The following is a 21,968-nucleotide window of genomic DNA, read 5'->3' on the forward strand; positions in this document are numbered from 1 at the left end:
CTTACGTATTTTTTCTCTATCTTTACATTCTGCTTTCTTGTTTTTAACACACCGTGTTTTGCACGGGAGCTATTCTAGTAAGTATTATAAGTACTACTAATTTTTTGGCAGAAAAGTACTATTAAATAAAAAAAAAATGTAAGAATAGTTTTAATATTTTTCATTATTCTAAAACGTATAAAACGTTTAATATTTTTCATTTAATAATATTAATATAAAAATGAAAAATAGTTTTAAGACATCCATATATGATAACAATAAATTGATGGACTGTAGTGGAATTTGAAAGAAATATTGAAAACTCAAATTGTTAAGTAAATGTTTTATTTTTTCACACCTCGTTTGGTTTTTAATAATTATTTTCTATTTAATCTATTATTTATTACATAACTTATTATATTTAAGAAAATACTAATCCATTAACCAAAAATAAAGTGGATTTAGGTACAAGAAAAAGCGAGATAAGAAAAAAATTGTAAACAGAGAAAATAATAAATATAAGCGATCCTCCACCCTTTATGGGATTTTTTTTTTTTATTTTACCTCTCTAGGAGGTATTTTCTCAACTATAGGGTAATAAAAAAATTGTAAACAGAAAAAATTGTATTTTCCTTTTCACCCTACCACCACCACTTCTCTTCTTCATTGGCCATTGCCCTTTTTTTCATCATTTTCTTCCCGTCACCTCTTTGATGATCTCCTTTCTTTTCTTATCTTGGTCATCTCTTTATTTTCTCTATCTTTTGGTGCCCTCCTCGATCATCACTTCTAGCCATTTTCCATCGTATTTCTTCAATTCAACTAAACTTAATTGTTAGAGTCAACCTTTGCAATAATACCCAAACCACTAGAGTTTATTTAGGTAACTCTATTCTACTCAAGTTTTTGGGTTCATGCAAGCTCTTTAAACAACACTGACTTACCAAACTTGTTGTGATGACTACTAGGATGTTATTTTGGGTTGTCTCAAATGGAGTTATTGTTAGGCACGTGCTAATCTGGAAGGAATGAAAAAAAGGGAAAGAAAAATTTGTAGACAAGCTAAGACTCTATTAAAGTTTTTTTTTTTTTTAACAAGATCTGATTCCTTGCTTCTTTTTTTTGTGATGGTAGGTTTAGGTTACTAACATGTTTAGCTTATTAGACTAGGATGGATGAGTCTCTTTCTTATTTTTTTTCCTTCTCATTTCTTTTGATGTTTAAGGTTATTACATATGATTAAGAATTTTTTAATGAAACTAAAATATTATTACATCTGGACTAAAATATTCTTATTTCATATATTAGTATTTTATGCTTACACATAATGATTATTAAATAAGGTATATTTGAGAGAAAAAACATTAATTAAATTTTAAAATATTAATTGTTTTGAGAAAAAAAATAGAAGGATAAAACATCAAAAGAAAATATTATACACTAATGTGATGCTCTTTCGTTAACATCCTATATTTTTGTAAGTATTATTAAACATTTTAAAAATAAAGAAAATAAAAAAGAAAAATATGTATTAGAAATGAGAAGAAATAAAAAAAATAAGTATATATTTATAATAACTTAACTCTCTTTCATTTGATGAAGTCACTATTTTAATTCCTAAAAATATATAACACTGTTACATGATTTTCTTAAACTAAAATTTTAATTAAGTCTCCGAAAATACAAAATAATAATTACATTAATCCAAAATTTTAAAAATGTTACTTAAGCAATAACATTAGTATATATTCAGATATCAAAACAACAGTAAATAGTAATTAAGTTTAAAACTTAGATAAAAAATTTAAAAAATGATTTTTATTTTAAAAAATTAACGTGAAAGTGTATTACAAAATATTAAAATATTAAATAATTACTTTTTCCAAGTGTTGTTAGGTGGAAAAGGCCTCTAGTATTATTTGATTGAATTTGATTTCGGACAAAGAGACAGTCACGCGTAGCAACAGAACAAGAGTGGAAGTATTCTTCACTAAAAAAAAAAAGAGTCGAAAATGTCAGACGGAACATTGCAGGTACTGGACGGAACGCACCTGAGAGGCGTCGATCTGTCCTTAGGCGACGACGGTCCATTCACCGGAGCTAAAATACTCGACATTGCCCATTCCCGCGCCTCTTCTTCCCTCTTCGGTCTCTCATTACCCGATTCCCTCAAAGTCTCTGCTCTCACGCGCCTCCGCACACCCGACACCGATGCTTTCCGCTCCGCCTATTACTCCGCCGACAAGGCCTCCGAGATTCTTCGAGACTACATCTCCGCCATCGCCGATGAACTCAAAGGTTTATTATCTTCTTCTTCTGATCATCACGCAAAGCACTGTAGGTCAACTTGTGCGTGCGTGTGGTCAACCTAACCTCCTCAGTCACGCTGAAAATAATAAGCGCACAATTATTTTAAGGTTTACCGATTTCTCTCAGGATACAGGGAAGTTACATAGTCCCTGCACTAGTAGATGATCGATTAAGTGCTCGTAATTTTTAGTATTAAAATATGCGTTCTCTAATCTCGATTTCTCGATCCGTGACTCTGATGCCTATCCTCTTTTTAAATTCGTATGAAATAAGTCTAAATTGATTTTACTATTTCTCTCAGTTCAAATTGCAAAGAGTCTTGTTATTTTTTTCACTAATTCTCGTCTCGATTGTGTAGATCTAGGCTCCTTTTCTTGCTATAATTTTCAGTTGCCGGTTGCTCAAAATACTGAAATAGGTCGATTGTAGAGAAAGTAATTCCTTAAAGCACAAAATTCTTGAGTTCCCTGTTTGATCGAATTTGACTGAAACGTGTCTTGGATGATAATATCGTTACATTGTAGAACTTGTGGATTTGTTTTCGTGTTTTTGTCCATGCGTGTTATTCTTTTACGGGCAAATAATTGGTTCTTGGATTTTTTACAAGAAAATTGATACTGCTTTACATTTGTGTGTCTCTGTAGATAATCCTCTTGTTGTATCAATCTTGGATGGAAGTACTCTCCGGTTGTTATCAGAGGATGAGGATGACTTCGCCATGTTAGCAGAAAATCTATTCACTGACTTAGATGCCGAAGACAAGGGGAAAATCAGCAAGAGTGAAATTCGGAATGCTCTTGTCCAGATGGGAGTTGAGATGGGCGTTCCTCCTTTCTCAGGTTCATTTTTCTTTTTTAGTTTGAAGATTTTATTTGTTTTGCTCTTTATTCTGTTTTTTTATTTCTGGTAAGTTGACTATGGATAACTTATAATTATTTTGCAGCTGCAATTTTGTCTGTCAGTATTCATTATTTGTTTCTATGACCCTCAACTGTAAGATGTAAAGCATGGGACAGTTCACTGGTTCCTATTTCATCTTTTAATATGTACTTAGGCCTTTTCAGTTTTTTCTTTTGATCCAGAGAATTATTATGGTCAAATTTATGTTAGATTGATTGAGCCAAGTAATATAATTGTATAATCTGCAATCAACAATTGTATTCTTGTTTTTTGGTTTCTTTTTGTGGATTTGTAGTGTGAGAATGGTTTTCTCCAATTTTAAGATGGAAATGCTCTAACTGGTATCAGGTTCCAAAAATACCACATCTAGGAAAAGACGAAAGATTTTAGTTTGCCCTCTTAGGTATATATAATTTTTCTATTTCTGCTTAGAACTGATTGAGTTCATTGTTTCTAGAGTTTGCATCACAGTAACAAAGTTTTAGGAGACTGAATGTAATGAATTCTTGAAGTGAATTAAAATTGTGCTGGATCTTACTATAACTATCATGCCTTCCAAAAAAAATGTTCATTCCTATCACATTGTGGATAAGGCAACTGCCAAAGTGTACAGCTGAACAAGGACACCAAATATAAAAAAAATGGTTGATCCTCTTTGGATTGCCTTGAGGATATTTATAATTGGGCATGGGCTTCTACAGTTCTAATTTTGGCCCTCAAAATTAATGAGACTTTCACCTCCTCACAAGTCACAAGCCATGTGTTATACAACATGGCTGTAACCTTGTGTACTTGTGCTGATTATTCATCAATCTGTTTTTATGTCTTATCTGCCACTTGCCAATGTAGCATTTGGGTTGATTGACAGTATATATATCTTTCTGTATTGATAGCATTTATGGCCTATGTTCTTTGGCTTTTGAAATTTTATTAGATTATGATTCTATCCATCATAGATAATGTGTTGAAATGCATAAATTTAATCTATATAAAGGAAATTATGAAGTATATTTTCCATTGTTTGAAACTGACCGTAATATGTGCCTTTTATGAATGAATCTATGATATCTATGATTAATCTGTTTGTCAGCACTATACATGTCCAGTTTCTCAGTCTGATAAAACTGACTTTTTTTAGCATGAATGAGCAGAATTTCCTCAGCTAAATGACTTGTTGAAAAAACATGGGGTGGATGGAGAAGAAAAGTTGGGCCAGGCACAGTTTGCACAGCTTCTGCAGTCTGTACTGCAAGATCTAGAAGAGGAACTTTCTAAAAAGAATGTTGTTTCCATCCAGAATATTCGAATCATTAATGGCTCTAAGCTAAGACGGGTATTTTTCATATTTTATTTAGAAATACCGTGTTCCCATCTTATATGATTTTCGTATATCCATAGATTCTATGCTATACCATCATTTTATTTAGTTTATAAAAAATACATCATTATTGAAAGAAAAAAAAACCATTAAAGCTCGTGTCTGTTCCCACTATCCAGCAAACTCTTGTTTATCAACTATCCATAGACGAATTTAGAAGTTAATAAAATTAATTTATTGGTTGTTATTTTTGTGACATCTTGAAGACTTCAGTCCAGCAAACTCTTGTTTGTCAACTTATAGTTATATTGTGGACAATGCTGCAGCTATTGGCCAATGAACAGGAATTAAACACCGTTGTGAAGAAGGCATTGCAGGAAAAACGGGAAGCAAAGGATGGACTAGGGAGCACAGAAATAATAAGGAGCTTCCTTGAGAGAAACGCAAAGGAATTGGGTTTACCGCTAGCTCAAGCTGATGAAGCAGTTGTTCTTCTTTATGACGCTGTTTTTGCTGAAATAACACAAGAAAAAGATGGTGCCGAATTAGATAAAGAAGAGCTGGCAAAACTTGTGAAGAATATCCTCGAGAAATTCGCAGATCAGCTTGAGGTTAGTCCTGTGTATCAGGACTTAGCTTGAGGACGATGAGTAAATCGGACACATTTCATGTTATGTTTGAAACTTTGCATCATTACAGAGTATTTGGAATTCGCACCCCCTCTCACCCAAACATCAACAATATGTATACTGTATAATGAATTTTACTTATGTGGATTGTGGAGGTGCCTTAAATAGCATGGGACTTGGGTAATTTTGTTTTAAAATTATGAGATTTTTTTTTTTTTTTTTGCCGGGGTTAGAGTTAGAAATCATGTGTATTTTTCAACTCACTTGTCAGATATTAACTCTGCTTATGTTGTGTGATTGTTGTTGACTGAAGATTTTGCATTCACAATTTGAGTTATCTTGTTAAATAAATTGTTTTTCAACATGTGAACGGTGTGAAATCTTACATTATGGTATCAATCTTTTGGTTGTAAAATTAAGGAATTGGTACAAAATTTGAATAAATTTTTAAAATAAATTAAGCTATGATTATGGATTGTAACGTGAGTTTCAAATATAAAAAATGCATGACCCAAGGAAAAATAATAAAATAAATGACTTTGTGTATAAATTAACTATTTTAATGAACAGGGTGTAAATAAATTAAATAATTTATGAATTGTATTTTATTGTTCAATAAACTTATTTTAACCATAAAAAAAATCAGTTCAAGCATAACTTTATGAGCTAAGTTCAAGTTTTATAGGTATGGTATTAACACATTATTTAGTTAAAAGGAGAGAATGACGGAAAATGATTTTTCTTCTTGGGTTTAATTAAAGAGCAGGGTCCCTTTTTTGGTTTGTATGGAGGGAAAGAAAAGTTTTAAAAAAATTACTGTATACTTTTATCTCTTCATAAATATTAATGGGAGAGAGGGATGGGGAATTAAATTCTACTATATTTTCTTATTCTCATATTAAAGGGAAGATAAAAATGACAGAAATAAAATTTTTGACTCTCTTCATTTTTCTCTCTCCTCTCTTCTATTTTTTTTTTAGCAAATAAACAAAAAATACAAAAACTTCTTCCTTCCCCCCATCCCTACCCCTAGGCCCTATCCCAATTAGAATGATATTATCTGTAGTCCTATATATAAAAAATAAATATTTAATTTATTAAAAATAACAAAAATTGTTAAGTTGATTAAATTAAATTAATAACTTTATAAGTTTTAACTTTATTCTAAAAATATTCATAGAATAAAATAATTTAAGTGTTAGTCATATTTAATGATATTATTCGTAATTCAAGTGATATGTTTTTCAACTAATGAATATGTTTTATGTTGTTAATAACTCAATAAATACATTTAGTTTCACGAAAGATTAATAAATATCTCAAAAATAGATTTTGCAATACATTAAAAATATAAAAAGTTAACAATTCATTAATATATTAAAAAATTTTCTATATTTCTTATAATTATGAGGGAAAGTTTTTCTCCTGTTTCTTATATAAAAGGTTGTAGTATCACGTATCCAAATAGTAAAAGTGTTCTTTGGATTCGAATGATGAACTCTAATTTAATTGAATTGTTTCACTTTAAATTCATACCAAATCATTTAATATTGGTTTAGTTCTTGGATTTCCCCCCCAATTCAAACCAACCTAATAACACAATCAACACACTTTCAACTTTTACATCAATGCATCTTAGACTTTAATAATTCATTTTTTTCTTCTTCTTTTATCTTTCATCCAATCTAATGTTTTCAAGTATCTTAATTTAGTTATGGTTATGATGTAATTTTTCATATATCTTGTATCAATATAAAAATTAAAATTTAAAATAGACAATAAGTGAAGACTAAAAATTGAAAAAAAATCATTTTATTAAAATTCGATAGTATGAATCAAACTAATCGGATTGGTCGAAAAAATCTCAATCACAAATCTAACCAATTCAATTAAATATAATCTGTTTGCATTTAATTTTATGGTAAATTTAATTAATCCAACCTATGGAAAAACTCCTACAGATAGCTATAAATTTTACCCGATGAATTGCCATTGGCAAAGTCATTTTCTTGTGAAAAAAACACACGGTTAGCACTTTACCAATCAAGTGGGGGGGTCCCAACAAATTTATAGCTAGGAAGGACAAAACGAAAACTGAAAAGTCATTTTAGCCTTCTTCTGCTCCACGTTACAATGCTCACGGCTAACCTTCACCTTGACCACAACATACGTAAATGTTGACCCCATTCCAAAGTTAGAAAGATATAAAGACAACGGCCGAACTAACCAAAGAAAACCAAAAGCCCATTGCTACGCGTATCCCACATAATTGCTGGTATACCCAGCATGATTCTCCTTTTTATCAATATGTGACTTTTACCTTATTAACATGACGTGACATTTTAACCAATTAAATTAATAAATCAATTATGTTATAAAATTTTTAATTAATCTGTATTGTCTGACCCAATCCTAGGTCCATCACTTTTTTAAAAAATCACTGACGTCATTTTAATTGAAAAATCTATACTTCAACTAAAGAAAACCCATGAAATTCTTAACACCACAAAATGAAAGACGAAATTGAAGTGCTTTTAATATCAATGTTTGATTAAAAATTAAAATTTGATATCAATCTTTATTATCATCTTTATTATCAACTTTGATTGCACAAAATTATCAAAATAAAGTTTATTTTTTAAGGGAAAACAGTAAATGCAACTAAGAGTTGACATCTAAATTTTGTTTAACAAAACCAGAAATTCATGCAGAAGATTTTGTTTATTAGTATTATTAATCAATAATGTAGACTTGAAACACAATTTAAAATTTGTCAAGCACTAAGAACATTTTCAATGAAAGTGCTTATATAAGTTGCTTAACTTTAAGCAACATTCCTTATGTGAATTTCATGTAATGTTTAAATTTATGTGAAATTATAAAATCCCACAAAATTATAATAAACAAGGCATTGTAAATGCTCTAACATGACCTTAAGCAGCAGTTATTATTACCTCAAATAAAACAAAGACATAACACCATCCGTTTCAAATACATGAAAAAGTTCCAAAACTAACTTCAATAACTAATGTGTAACCAAAGACCTCTAACAAATAGCAACATAAAAGCCAGCCCTTCGTTTGGTAATGCATTATTCACCCTTATTATTTGCTATCTGCAGCAACTGCCCGAACTAGAGGCTTCATTCTTTGCCATCTGCAGCCCGAAGGGAACCAAGTTGAACTGGGGCTTGAGTCTGAACCACTTTGGATGATCCATAGCCTGATAAATCAACACCTTCTGCCTTCTCTTTCTCAAGCTGCTCTTTGATCCAAAAGTATGTAATTCTCAGCCCATCCTACAATATGAGAATTGAGATGCTATGAGTGTGTGTGTGTGTGTTTGGTTAACAGTTAGAATGGTACAAACAGACATTCACATCAATGACACAAAATCCTTGTTTCCTAATTTTATGCTTTAAAAAGTGTGAACGGGTTTCCAAATACACCCAAAAACATACAATCCTTTTGATCGAGAAAAAGATCATAAAAACAAAAGAGGGGGGAACCAGAAGTAACCCCATAGAAGATAAGAACAACTGCAAAAATCAGACATTGAACTGAAGTAAAAAAATGAACACTTAAAAAATGTATGATAGGAAAATACTACTATAATGTAGGCAATATACTCATTCCGTTACTCTTTTCTTGAAGTTGATAGATCAAATTTGGTAGGAAATTCTTTATTCGGATAATAAAAGGAAAATTAGTTAATTTTACACAACCACATTAAAACGAATACTGTGATGGAATAATGACTGTTAAAAAACCTTTCATCTGAAGTAGGAAATAGGGATAAATTGTATAAAGAGAAAACAAGGTGATTTTAACCCCATTAAAATAACAATAATACCTTCAACTTCATAGTTGGAGCCCAGCCAAGTTTCTCTTTGATTAATGTATTGTCTGAATTACGACCCCGAACACCTTCAGGGCCAGGAATATGGTATATTGGTATATTCTTATCCTCAAAGCTAAGAACAATCTCAGCCATCTCATTCATGCTGACCATTTCATCACTTCCAATATTCACCGGCTCCCGGAAGTCTGATTTAGTCAATCTAAACACAAAAAATGGACCAGGACTGTAATGTTAAATCTTGTCAAGGAATTAGAACTAACTGACAAAACACATAAAAGAAGCTAACATGTGCTTAACTTGTTAAACACTAGACCTGCATTGCTTTATAGAACCAAATAGGGCAAATCTTAATATTTTTATAGTCACTTTTGTTTCCACTTAATTCAGTAGAACTTGATTCAGATAACAATAATGTTTCTGCCCAATTTGCAAAACTGGAATTCCCAAAGAAACCTACTTATGAAAATTTCAAGTTGAGAATTCTTGGATTATCTTAAAATCTTCAGAACTAGCAATTTCAGAATAGAGATTTTACAATTATTTACATTTATGATTGAGCATGAATGTAACCTATTAATGGCACTCTACTGGATCATTTTCAGCATTCATAAAAACACATATCCATAATTTAAATTTTAAAATGAGAAATCCTGGAAATAAGTCATTAATTTAGATGTAATAATAGTCATTAGCCACAAAATCTGCAAGGAATACCTCAGTACACCTTCAACACACTCATCAATGAAGGTGAAGGATCTTGTTTGCAATCCATCTCCCCACATCTCAAATCGGTCTTTGGAAGTAAGTGTCTTGCGACAAAAAGCAGCAGGAGCCTTCTCCCTCCCACCTATATGACAAAACACAAAGCAACAAACTTGTTAAATCCAAAAGGCTACAAAAGAATGCCCACAAGTCTACTGACTTAAATACAACAACCGCAAAAACTTGCAATGCAGTCAAGAACATACCCTTCCATGTCCCATAAGGACCATATATGTTATGGAATCTCCCAATGCGGCACTCAATTCCAAAATCCTTGTTATAATGCTTGCATAACTCTTCTGTTGCAAGCTTCTCCAGCCCATATGCATCTTGTGGCTATAAAAGTCAAAAATTAAATATATCCCTGCTAGCCTAAGTATTTTTAAGTGAATAACCAGAATAACTTGAACAAGTAATTCAAAGAATCAGCAACATACCTCAGCAGGCCAGGCATCAGACTCCTTCAAACTCACATTTGTCTCCAACTGCTTGAATTCAGGATAGATACAAGCACTAGAGGCATAAAAAAACCTAAAAAAAATAAACCAAAAAACAAGGATCACTATGACGGCGACATAAAGACTATATCATGCAATTGAAAGTGACATAATAACACATGTTTGTTCAAAATGAATGACCTCTTAACACCATTGATCCTGGCAGCCTCAATCATGTTGAAGCTAATCATGGTGTTGTTGTACATAATGACCGAGTGGTTGGACTGGATGAAACCCATCCCACCCATATCAGCAGCAAGATTGAAAACATGGTCCACACCCTTGGTAACTGTCAAGCAGTTATCCATGACCCTAAGGTCAACAAGATGGAATTCATGGCAGAACATGCCCTCAGTCATGTGCTCATTCTTCTTCCAATCAGAAGCAATGATGTAATGTCCCTCCGTCTTGAGGCGGCGAGCAATGTGTGAGGCAATGAAACCACCAGCCCCAGTGATGGAAATTCTGAGCTTTTCTGAGGGCCAGTAGGGTTCCCTCTCAAGGTTTTGGTATGTGAATGATCCATAGTCTGTTGTTCCAGAAATTCCCATGCTGCACATCCCTCATGAATGAATTAGTCCGAAACGCATAAAATATAACCAGAAACAACAATTCCATCATGCAAGTTACTGTTTTTAAGGAAGAACCAGACAGAAAAACACATACAGAATCTTGGGGTTTTTTTCGGTGAATACCCTATCTCTCCTATTTTTTCCCAAACTACACCACTTTAAAATTTAATTCTCAATCTACGTTACTTTGTACTTTATGTTTTGATTCATAGCATTTGTAAATAAACGTGTGCCCAAAGACATCAATAAACTAATCAACGTGAATACATTCTCTCTCTTTCTTGTTTTTTTTATTTAAAATATTATAAAATATAAATATTATATTATATAATTTTTTTAATTGGTTTTAAAATTACTTATTTATTAAATAAATTAAATTTTATAAAATCATTAATCTTCTAATCTAGACAGAAGAAGACATATATCCTCGTTTACAGAAGAAGACATACATCTTGCCTAAGAGAATGAAATTTAATTTAACAAATAAATAATTTTAAAACTAATTAAAAAAATTATATAATATAATATTTATATTTTATAATATTTTAAATTAATAAAAAAACAAAAAAGAGGGAGAGAGTACTTACGTTCATTTATTTATTTGAGTTTATAGCACAAAGATCCTTTTCATCATGTTCATTTGCAAAATGATGTGAATGAAAGCAAAAGATCCAAAATAGTGTGGATTGAAAACTAAAATAGTGTATATTGAGAGAAAACAGGAGAAAGAGTATATTCAGAGAAAAAACCAATCTTGCGAGATGAAAACCAACCGACAGAGATTACAAGAAGCACTACATGCATACCCCATACGAGGGCACATGGAGTGGAACAACATTATAAAAATGCAATAAAATAAACTAAAGGGTGCATATGAAAAATATTAACTCGCCGATACAAATTTAGCAAAAATATTTAGTACCGAAATAGGTGGCAGTGGCAGGTAATCAGGTATTAAGATTAAAGAAAAGCAAAGTAGGAAAACATGAAGCACGACTGAGAAAGCAGTGAGACATTGCAACTTAAAAAGGTTGAACAAAAGAGTGAAAAGAGAGGGGATACCTGAGAACTGAAAGTGAAAAAGGATTAGGATTTAGGAGAAGAATGGAGGGTACAGTTGGGTCTGGAATGCATGTGTGGTGGATGCCACTGCTATATATAGAATAGAGTGCCGAAGTGCCAAGGTAGAGCCACTCATTTATTGCTTCTTATGTGAATGTCACCGTTATTTTGATAATTTCATTCGAAACTTCTCATCTTTTTTTATCGTGTTATTGTGATAATATTTTAAGAAAAAAATACCTACTAATATCATAAAATAATTATTTTTTATTATCATTGTTTGAATGTCATGTTATTTTGAACATCTCATTTGAAACTTTTCTTTTATATATATATATATATATATATTCTATCATATCATAATCGTTTCATTTTTTTTATCTTTTTTCTATCATATCATAACTGTTGTGATAATATTTAAGAAAAAAGATTATATCCTAATATTATTTTATATTTATACTTTTACATTATCAAATGATTATAATTAAATTATAAAATTATTCACATGTACTCTTTAATATTTTTTAAATATACCGTTTAAGTTTGAACTACATTTATTAATGTTTCGACTTTTTTAAAAACTATTCATATTTTATAATTTAAAATTTCATTAATTTCTTTTCTATAAATACCTTTGACTGATAATTACTGAAACAGAAACATTTCAAATAGTACTACTAGTTTCATTAACATTATTAATTAATGTAACTCGTTTTTTTAGAAAATAAACAATATTAGTTGTTCTATATAAAACATGTTATTAATAAGTACATTAAATGTGTTAATTAAAGAATAAATAAATTAAAAATGTTTATTGAAAGTGGTTTTATTATTACATTATCAATGTAAAATGATGACCCTATATTGTTAATGTACATGTAGGAGCAAATAACACATGTGGGTTAAATTGTGTTTTTAGAAATTTAAAATATTTATAAAGGTTGAAAGATATGTTTATTGTTTGATGAAAGTATCAAGAGAATGAAAAGAAGGAAAAAAAGATATAAGATTTGAAAACAAATTTAAAATCATTTGTCAATTAAACAACGAGAAACCATACAAAGAAATTATATGGGTTTGTCTCAACTTCAAGACTAGGTTCACTTTTTAACAACTATTAAGTTTTTGTTAACTTATAAAATTTACAAGTGTTGTTCAGTATTGTCATTGACTCTTACATTTATACTTACAAGTTCTATTCTAACTTTGACTGAAATTTAATATTTTTTGTCCTACCATTGTTGGTTCTAAACAAATCAAATAGATTTGTTGGAAGATTGCATACTAACTAAAAAAATTTGATCGTCTTACATACGGATATATCACTTAATACTTTTAGTTTTTTCTCTCAAGTTATACAAGTTGTTTGGAGAGCTTTGTATCTTTGCAATAATTTACATAAAACTTTACAAGAAAAAAAAAATGAAAGAATGATTCACATAGGTAATTTGTATCTTGTTTATTCAAAACTTATTTTATATATAATTTTCTTCTCCAAGTATTTGTTATCTCTCAATGGTTAGATTCTTGACTTTGTTATTCATCTGAAGTCTAGAGTCCATTGAAGCATTTAATACTTGCATAAAATGCATGTCCCTTCTTGATGCAAAATTCATGTTGGTTTAATAACTTGACTTATACTTCAACAAGAAAGTTACTTTTATCATCATAGCATGTCTACAATAGTAGAGCGTGCCTTTTGATGATCATCATCATTTTTCAAACTATAGACTTCATTTTTTCTTCATGGGACTTTGAGAGTTTCTAGGAAAATGTTTTGTGCATAAAAGAATGTTAGACATAAAGTGTTAAACTAAGGCCTTAAATGCATTATTTAAATGTAATATCAAATCGTCTTATGAGTGTGTCATTTTATAAAGTATTTTATATTATTAATATTTGATCATTAAATGCTTATACTTTTACATTTTGAAGCATTCTAATTAAATTATAAAAATATTCACACGTACTGTTTAATACTTTTAAAATATATGGTTTAAGTTTGAACTATATTTATTAATGTTTTGATTATTATAAAATTATTCATATTTTATAATTTTAAGTACTTTAAGGATGAAAAATAAAACAAATATATTTTGTAAGGATTAAAATAATTTTTTTTGTAAGAACAAAAAATTTAAAAAAATGCTAAATTACAATGACAAAAAATATATTTAAACATATTAAAAATAATTGATATTTTATAATTTAAATTTTCATTTTTTTATATAAATGCCTTTGACCGGTAATAATTACTAAATCAGTTATTTCAAACAATACTAGTTGTTAGTGCACTTAAATTACATATCAATTATTTAATTTATTCTCTTATGATGCTTCTTTTGACTTACAAATATATGAATTTAGATTCTTTTGAGTTTTTATCTTAAGAATGCAAAAATTAGTCATTTTTAAAGTGTTTTGTTATATTTTGTAGAGTTTTCGGATACATTAATAGAAGAATGGAAGATGTATGAGCAGTGCACTCAAACACTCAGATATCCTACTCAACCAACTTACCTAAACCCCCTTGGTATTAATATTATTAATTAAAGATGTAATTCTATTTTTTTTTTCTAAAATGTCAAATGACCTATTTAGTCATTTATCTTTTTTTTTTGTCCATTTTGGTCCTTTATCTTTTAAAAAGTTCATTTTGATTCTTTATCTTTTTAAATTAATTCTGAATGGTCTTTTCGTCAGTTTGAAGTTAACGTTGCTAACGATATTCAAATACATCACTTAAAACCACCACAAAATAAAAAATGAGAAAAGCACTCAAAACACACTCATGATAAATTATTTTCATCATTCACCACCCTAACCCTCTTTTGGATTAAAAATCCCATTGACTGTACATGCAAATCATAAATCATAATCAAATTTTAGTGAATGATACAAGGGATCTAAGGATTTGGTGATCCCATCAAAGGAGGTAATCTTGTCATGCACGACATGGAGGCCATTGCACACGATGGCGATGAGGGTGAAAGGGAAATCACAAATTTGATGCAGGAAGGAAAGGAAGTTGATGAAGAGGGATTAGATGTTGAAAGTTGTGGTCTTTGAGAGAATACTAACGGTAATAAGAAAAGAGAAAGAACTAGAATAGTTTGAGGATTAGGGTTTTTTTTATTGTTGTGGTTTTTAATCGATAGTAGTTGAACATCATAACAGCGTTAACTTTAAACCGACGAAAGAATCATTTTCAACCAATTTTTTTAAAAAATAATCAAAATGAATTTTCTAAAAGATAAATGACAAAAAAAAGATAAAAGATCAAATATGTCATTTGACATTTTAAAAAATATTAGTTGTTCTTTATAAAAATGTTACTAATAAGAACATTACATTAATTAAAGAATAAATGAATTAAAAGTATTTTCCACAAAACATTCATATAATCCTATCAACTCAAGTAAAATTGTTTTTATTAGAGAATAACTATTATGAAAATATCACTGATACTAAAATATTAAATAAGAATATATTTAGGTTATAAAATTGACTTGATTATTGTTGAAAAAAATTTCAAGAATTGAAGGAAATAAAGAGAACAGATAGTAAGTTTGAATGTCTTACTAATATTTTTACAAAAACTAACTATAAATAAAAAAACATTATTTTAAAAAAAAAGTGGCTAAAGCATATTAAGTTTGAATATCTTACCAAACACGCAATTAGCTGCTCTAACTCATAATACTAAACTGAAAAGTGAAAATACATCCAGGTTTAAAACAAAATCGGAACTTGACTGGTTTTTGGTGAACCGGGGCGATGATGATGAGCCCGAATTTTTTATAGCACATATTATTATTTTTATATGTTAATAGTTTATAACATTATCAATATAAATTCGTAATGTGTACATCAATAGTTTTAAAGGAATCCTTTTTATTTATTTATCACAGGTATTTCTTTTATCACTCTGTACGCCATGTTATTTTTTGGTCAATATTAATCTTTATTTTTCTTTTGTCAGTGTCAATATTCGTCAATAAGAGTATAAGACTAACATATTCAATTGGAGATGGCTTAGTAGATTCAAAGCGAGGCCCAAATAAGTGCCCAAAATATTGATAGCTACCTTTGGACCCAAAAATATAGTAATGGGACGGCTGCGGATAATTTCTTGCCCAACCAGACTTATTCCTTCCTTATAGTAGTATATACTATTATACTAATAGAATATATATAAAAGAATAAAAAATAAGTCGTAAAATAATTATTATTTTAATATAATATTAATTATAATTATATTTATATTTTATAATATCAATAGACAACAAAAATTTAAAAAATGTGTTATTTTCAAAATAATTATCACAAAAATAAATAAAATTATCATACATAATAATTTTTGGTGAAATAATAATATAAAATTATTTTATATTCTCATTATATAATATTTTTTTCTTATTTATCTTTTATTTGATCAATTTCATCTATTATATCTTCTAAGTAATCTTTTTATTTATTTAATGATAGATAGTAAATGTGTTTTAACTTTTATGTTTCCAATTTTTTTTATCATTATGACATTCACATAAAGTATCTATTAAATTTTTAATGACTAATGTCACTTGAAAATTTTAACTAACCATTTTAAGTGAGATCTAGATGAAACTTAGTCTGGCACTAATTAACCACATGTTAATTACGTTTCTAACTTCACGACACTAACTATATTTAATTTGTTTATTTAATATATTCTTGATTAAAAAAAGAAAATCTAAAGGAAGATAAGGAAAGGAGAACGTGGATCCCACCTAAGATTTCCCGAACGAGACAGCCAGCAGTCGTGTCTATCCAGACTGACTCACTCACAACTCACCACAAAATCCTAAGCCGCATCTCGCGCCAACCCCTCGTTATGTGAACGGAAACATGTGTTTTAAGGTATGCATATCGAGGAATTAAAAAAAAAATACTATTGTTCCTTATCAATTCGATTTTAAGGTATGCATATCAAGGAATTAAAAAAAAATACTATTGTTCTTTATAAGATTAAAAACTAAAATAACTTAAGCTTAACAAATTTTTGAATTAAAATAACACTTTTATAATTTGTAAAATTAAGACACGGGATTGAATTCTTGTGGAGTATTTTTGGTAAAGTTAGCTTATAAGATAGTTGAAGTTAAAATAATCTAATCAAAGAAAATTAATTAAGTGTCAAATAATTTTTTTAAGGATAATATATATAATTTGAATTTTAATGTGATTGAAAGGATGTGATGCATATTAAATTATAATTGGAATAAGTAATGTATATAGATTGGTTCCAAAAGTGGAAACTAGGAACAAGTTGGTTGAATGAAAGCGAAGGATGGTGGGCGTGAAACAGGATAAGGATGCACAAGAGAAAACCAAACCAACCAAAATGGATGAGGCTGCAATGCCACGTCAGAAATTAATTAAAAAAATAAGACCAAATATTAAAACGTGAGGGGAAGGTAGGAGAATATCACATGTCCATTCATTCAATCATAAGATTATTGTTTGTTTGCGGTTGCAGAGATGAGTGGATGAATTAATTGATGAATGAAATTCAAATACTAATTGTTGCTATCACAATTCACAAGAGATTGGATTTTGGAATGGAAAGGGTGTTGTCAGTAGATGAGATATCGGAGCAATACTGGGTGGCTGCATCATCTTCTTCATCATCATCATCATCATCGTTCAAGTCAAAGATGAACCGGAGCGAATCCGAATGGGCCTTTCAGCAGTTCCTACAGCAGGAAGCTGCTTCTTCTTCATCTAATTCTGATCATGATGATGATCATCATCATGCTAAACTCAAAAAGGAATCCAACACCAACATCCCTGTTACTCTACATGTTGATTCCCAAGACTACCATGCTATTCTTAAGACCAAGCTTAATCTCGCATGCGCTGCTGTTGCTATGACTCGGGTATGTTCATTTTTCGGAACAACCCCATGTTTTTTTTTTTTTAGTTAGCTCTTGGAATTGTTTCATTTTATATTTGAAACAATTTTTATTTATTTATTTTTTCTAAAAGAAAGCCAACAAGTCTCTGAGTCTCACACATCATAAATCACACAGATATTACCTATTTATGATTTTTTCTCCTTCCCTTAAACTCAGTTGCAAAATGAAAGTTTGTTCTTTCGACCAATAGGTAGAAGAGAAGCAGAATAATGCTTCCGCGTAGAAGGTCTACAGTGGCTCTCAAGGAAAATTCCACATACACTCTGGAAAATATAGGATGGTGATATTAGAAATTAAAGGGCACGTTTGGATGGATGACTTTGAAGGGGGAAATGGGACTACAATCTTTTTTTCCCATGTAAATGTATCATCCCCGCTCCCCAAGATTGTTTGTTAAAATGAGAGGCATAAAATTAAAGATTATTCTTTGCTTCTTTTCCTCTACACTTATTTTATATTCTTCATCATCAACATACGTTCTTTAATAGAACTAAAGTAATTAAGGTGAAAGTACAATTCTTTCTCCCTCTCAAAGAGAATTACAAGGGTTTTTGTCTATGAATTTTTCTCTCTTTTCTGAGAGCCTTTCTTCTCCCTTTACTAAGAAGCTTCTCTCTTTCTCGTGAAGGTTTGTCAAGCTCTCAAATGATCAGTACCATTTGAGATGTCTCTCTTGTCTAGTGTCATGCTCTCTTTTGAGGTGTCTCTCAAACCATACACACAATTTATAAGTTATAACAATGAATTAAAAAAGTACTGAAATTATAATAAAGTATAATTGTATGCATTTTCTTCTACATTTTCTTAAAGCTTTATAAAACAAATATCTGTGTAAGATAAATTTACAACAATTGCTGAGTATGTCATAATATTTTTTTTTTTGTATTATTTAGATCATGGTTATGTATGAAATTCTCAATGACATTGTTTCAGTACATGAATTTAGTTAAGGACTAGTTAAAAGTATAAAAAAAATGAATTATTTAAATTAATGATAAAATATTTTAACAATGACATTGCTCCGGCGTGGCATATTGCATCTAATGTCAATTCTATCAAGAGGTTCCGCACAGTTAAACTTGATGGTTCTAGACCTGTGGTTAACTTCTTTAATTAACCTTCTAGCTGTGGTTCTTACGGAAATCTTTCCCATTTTTTTTCCCGAATTGAATTTTTGCATTAATTCCATTCTTTCCATATGCACTGAAAAATATTGAAGTAGTTTTCATTTATGCTATGCCTGCATGCACTCCACCTACCTTATATTTTAGAAGGCTTTTCTGTTTCTCAATCTTAGTAGTATTCTTCAAAGTTGGATTTATGCTTGATCTAAAACTTCCCGGTCCCCCATTTCTATCACCTCTTTCTCATTGGAAATTGAACCAGTATCTAATGTTTTCTTCTGCTCATGGCAATAGGGATCTTTGGTCAAATCTCAAAACCCTGACAGTGGACCACAGGCATCTAATTTTTCTGAAGTTGGATCGCATGCTACCTTAAAAGGTTTGAACTAGTATGTTATTTTGGCAACTAGAAGCTGCATGAATAGGGTGAATGAAAAATCGGTGTACAATTTTGTTTAATTTAGAATGCTTTAGACGTTTAGTTTTTTCTCTCCTAATATGGTCAAGATACACTGAACTATAGATTTACATCTTAATTTGTATTTTCTATGTAGGATCTGGCCCTTTTGGAAATGATGATCCCTCTAAATTACAAAATAAAGATATCAAAGCACAAATTGGGATTCCTTCCTCACCTTCCATGCAAAACAAATCCGCTGTCGTCGCAATGAGGCCAACAATAAGTGGATCATCAGGAGAACAATCAGATGATGAGGAAGCGGAAGGAGAGATTAATATGACTGGAAACATGACTCCTGTTGATGCAAAACGAGTAAGGAGGTAACGATAGTCTCAGCATTGACTATGTTTATCATAGAAAACCTTAATGCTTCTAGTCTCACGGAGTTGATTTGATTGTACTATCATGTCCTGAAAAATAGACCAAATGTTTTGCCTGCCAGACAAACTGCTTATAATATTAAATTTTTGAAGTGAAATAATGGGTGACTTACACTACTATTTTCATAAATTATGCACAAACTTTTGATGTAGCTGCATGGACTTTCAGTTCAAGTAGACTTACTTGAAATCTTTTATGTCAAACTCGGATGCAATAACTTTTAAAGCGATTATACCCCTCATTTTATCCAATAACTTTTGTTTTAGTAGTTGAGCTAAATGAATCTGGATTTTGTTGTTTCTTTCTAAACAGATTCTTTCTTTATTTTCCTTTATCGTAAGACATTAATTTTCTTCAGTTCAGGTACAAATTCTGGCTTGTTTAATTTAAAGCCTAACAAATTTGTCTTTCAGGATGCTTTCTAATAGGGAGTCAGCCAGACGCTCAAGAAGAAGAAAGCAGGCTCATTTAACTGAGCTGGAGACACAGGTGTGCATATTTTCTTTTCCCGTCTCCATAATAATTCCCTCAAAGAATTGTATATTTTCTTACCTAATATTCTATCTTAGGTCTCCCAATTAAGAAGCGAAAATTCTTCTTTGTTAAAGCGCTTCACGGATGTGAGCCAGAAATACAGTAATGCTGCAGTTGACAACAGAGTACTGAAAGCTGATGTTGAAACATTAAGAGCAAAGGTAAATCCTTGCCTTTAGTATATAGGCCTTAAGTAAAACCTGTTACATAGGAGACCTACTGACTCTTGCTAAGCAGTTCCCTAGGTTTGGAGAAATTATCAGATAGTCTTGGACCACCACATATTTATAATTCCAACCAATCTCTACATAACGAATCTAGTTTTTTTTTTTTTTAATTTACGAGAAAGAACTAATAACAGTCTAACTATGTGTTATGTTGAGATTAATTGAGACTATGACAGTCCCGGATTATGTAATAATTTCTCCAAGGTTTGCTTTTGGTGGCTAACTGAGGATTGGAGCCCATCAAGGTCTCAATTTTCTAAAGTTCAGAGAAACTAATTGTATTGGTTTATGTGTATTGACAATGATCATTTCCTTCCATGTTGTTTTTCTTTTTTAGGTGAAGATGGCTGAAGAGACAGTGAAAAGAATTACTGGGTTGAGCCCAATGCTCCATGCCATGACTGAGATGTCATCACTGGGAATGCCATTGTTTGATGAAAGTCCTTCTGAGACATCAGCTGATGCTGCTGTTCCAGTGCAAGAAGACCCAAATCATCACCTTTGTCAACCCACTTCTAATAATGGGTTGGGAGGCATTTCTTCAATTGAAACTGTGCAGCAGAATGTTGCAGCAGTGGTAGGTGGCAACAAAATGGGGAGAACAACTTCCCTGCATAGAGTGGCTAGCCTGGAACATCTTCAGAAGCGGATTCGTGGTGGTGCAGATTCACGTGGAACTCCTTCTAATTGAGAACAATAACATAATAGCTAAATTTACATTATGCTTTCCATGAGGGAATTATTCCAAAACTCTTGTTTCTGCTAGTTGTAAGTAAGAGCAAATTCTTGTTGACTTGTTGTAAATCAATTTGATGTATGTGAATCTTATTGAGCATATTCTGCTGGATAATCCTATTTTTCAATTTTTTTTTTTTTTTGTGTGGACCCTCCCAAATCTTAATACATGGCTGATGTGTAACCTATATTAGTTAGATAGATATGATGGGGACAAGTGGAGTTCGCCTTATCTAAATTGGATATTGTTTGCTTAAGTTATTTGAGTTCTTGTCACGCTTAGCAGAATCTAAATTGGATATTATTTGCTTCCAATTGAATTATCAATTGGTATCTAGCATGCAATTGACTTGCTAATGCCCAGTAGAATCAGTCACGTACTAACTCTGAGGGAACGCGTTAGTTATGCATCCCTTTTTAACATTGTGTGATTAATGTGTCCAATACAATCCACTCGTTCAACAATGCAATCATAATGTATAGTATATTTCACGTTTTGGATGTGTTATTTATTTATTTATATATTTGGGATTTGATTTTCAAGAGTTAATAGTTATAATTTTCACTTAACTTGATTCTTTCAATCTCAATGAGTTTTCAAACACACTATACTTACTATACTTAGTGCACATATGATAAATGATAATGTAAATCTTTCCA

General features: G+C 30.6%; 3 protein-coding genes across 4 annotated transcripts; 2 read left to right on the forward strand and 1 right to left on the reverse strand.

Moving 5' to 3' along the window:
* Nucleotides 1–1,928: 1,928 nt before the first annotated feature.
* On the forward strand, nt 1,929–5,496 carry LOC100794252 (uncharacterized). Its single transcript, NM_001255522.2, has 4 exons — nt 1,929–2,277; nt 2,934–3,128; nt 4,341–4,522; nt 4,834–5,496. Exons 1-4 carry the CDS (start codon nt 1,992–1,994, stop codon nt 5,146–5,148), a joined length of 978 nt encoding a protein of 325 aa, NP_001242451.2. The 5' UTR covers nt 1,929–1,991; the 3' UTR covers nt 5,149–5,496.
* A 2,568-nt stretch (nt 5,497–8,064) lies between these two features.
* On the reverse strand, nt 8,065–12,022 carry LOC100794772 (GDP-mannose 3,5-epimerase 2). Of its 2 annotated transcripts, none has more exons than XM_003521701.5 (7): nt 11,891–12,022; nt 10,398–10,808; nt 10,197–10,290; nt 9,966–10,095; nt 9,712–9,844; nt 8,989–9,196; nt 8,065–8,434 (listed from the first exon to the last, which is right to left on the reverse strand). In XM_003521701.5, the coding sequence occupies exons 2-7, from the start codon at nt 10,805–10,807 to the stop codon at nt 8,279–8,281; spliced, it is 1,131 nt and encodes a 376-aa protein (XP_003521749.1). In that variant the 5' UTR covers nt 10,808; nt 11,891–12,022; the 3' UTR covers nt 8,065–8,278. The 2 variants fall into 2 exon arrangements, with proteins under 2 accessions (XP_003521749.1, XP_040870166.1); XM_041014232.1 differs by lacking the exon at nt 11,891–12,022 and adding an exon at nt 10,923–11,011.
* A 5,337-nt stretch (nt 12,023–17,359) lies between these two features.
* On the forward strand, nt 17,360–21,727 carry BZIP105 (bZIP transcription factor bZIP105). Its single transcript, NM_001250184.2, has 6 exons — nt 17,360–17,808; nt 19,266–19,350; nt 19,526–19,751; nt 20,226–20,301; nt 20,382–20,507; nt 20,911–21,727. The coding sequence occupies exons 1-6, from the start codon at nt 17,431–17,433 to the stop codon at nt 21,262–21,264; spliced, it is 1,245 nt and encodes a 414-aa protein (NP_001237113.2). The 5' UTR covers nt 17,360–17,430; the 3' UTR covers nt 21,265–21,727.
* Nucleotides 21,728–21,968: the final 241 nt, after the last annotated feature.

The sequence above is a fragment of the Glycine max genome, chromosome 3, assembly GCF_000004515.6.
Source record: "Glycine max cultivar Williams 82 chromosome 3, Glycine_max_v4.0, whole genome shotgun sequence".
In the NCBI taxonomy this organism is placed as follows: Eukaryota; Viridiplantae; Streptophyta; class Magnoliopsida; order Fabales; family Fabaceae; genus Glycine; species Glycine max.

Excerpts from the sequence above, each read along its gene's own strand:
- LOC100794772 (XM_003521701.5), bottom strand. The coding sequence starts at position 10,807 with ATGGGAATTTCTGGAACAACAGACTATGGATCATTCACATACCAAAAC. Across the intron at positions 10,096-10,196 it reads CTGATGCCTGGCCTGCTGAG|CCACAAGATGCATATGGGCT; the intron begins GTATGTTGCTGA and ends TGACTTTTATAG. Across the intron at positions 9,197-9,711 it reads TGTGTTGAAGGTGTACTGAG|ATTGACTAAATCAGACTTCC; the intron begins GTATTCCTTGCA and ends TTTTGTGTTTAG.
- LOC100794252 (NM_001255522.2), top strand. The coding sequence starts at position 1,992 with ATGTCAGACGGAACATTGCAGGTACTGGACGGAACGCACCTGAGAGGC. Across the intron at positions 2,278-2,933 it reads CATCGCCGATGAACTCAAAG|ATAATCCTCTTGTTGTATCA; the intron begins GTTTATTATCTT and ends GTGTCTCTGTAG. Across the intron at positions 3,129-4,340 it reads GGGCGTTCCTCCTTTCTCAG|AATTTCCTCAGCTAAATGAC; the intron begins GTTCATTTTTCT and ends ATGAATGAGCAG.
- BZIP105 (NM_001250184.2), top strand. The coding sequence starts at position 17,431 with ATGAATGAAATTCAAATACTAATTGTTGCTATCACAATTCACAAGAGA. Across the intron at positions 19,752-20,225 it reads GATGCAAAACGAGTAAGGAG|GATGCTTTCTAATAGGGAGT; the intron begins GTAACGATAGTC and ends TTTGTCTTTCAG. Across the intron at positions 20,508-20,910 it reads TTGAAACATTAAGAGCAAAG|GTGAAGATGGCTGAAGAGAC; the intron begins GTAAATCCTTGC and ends TTTCTTTTTTAG.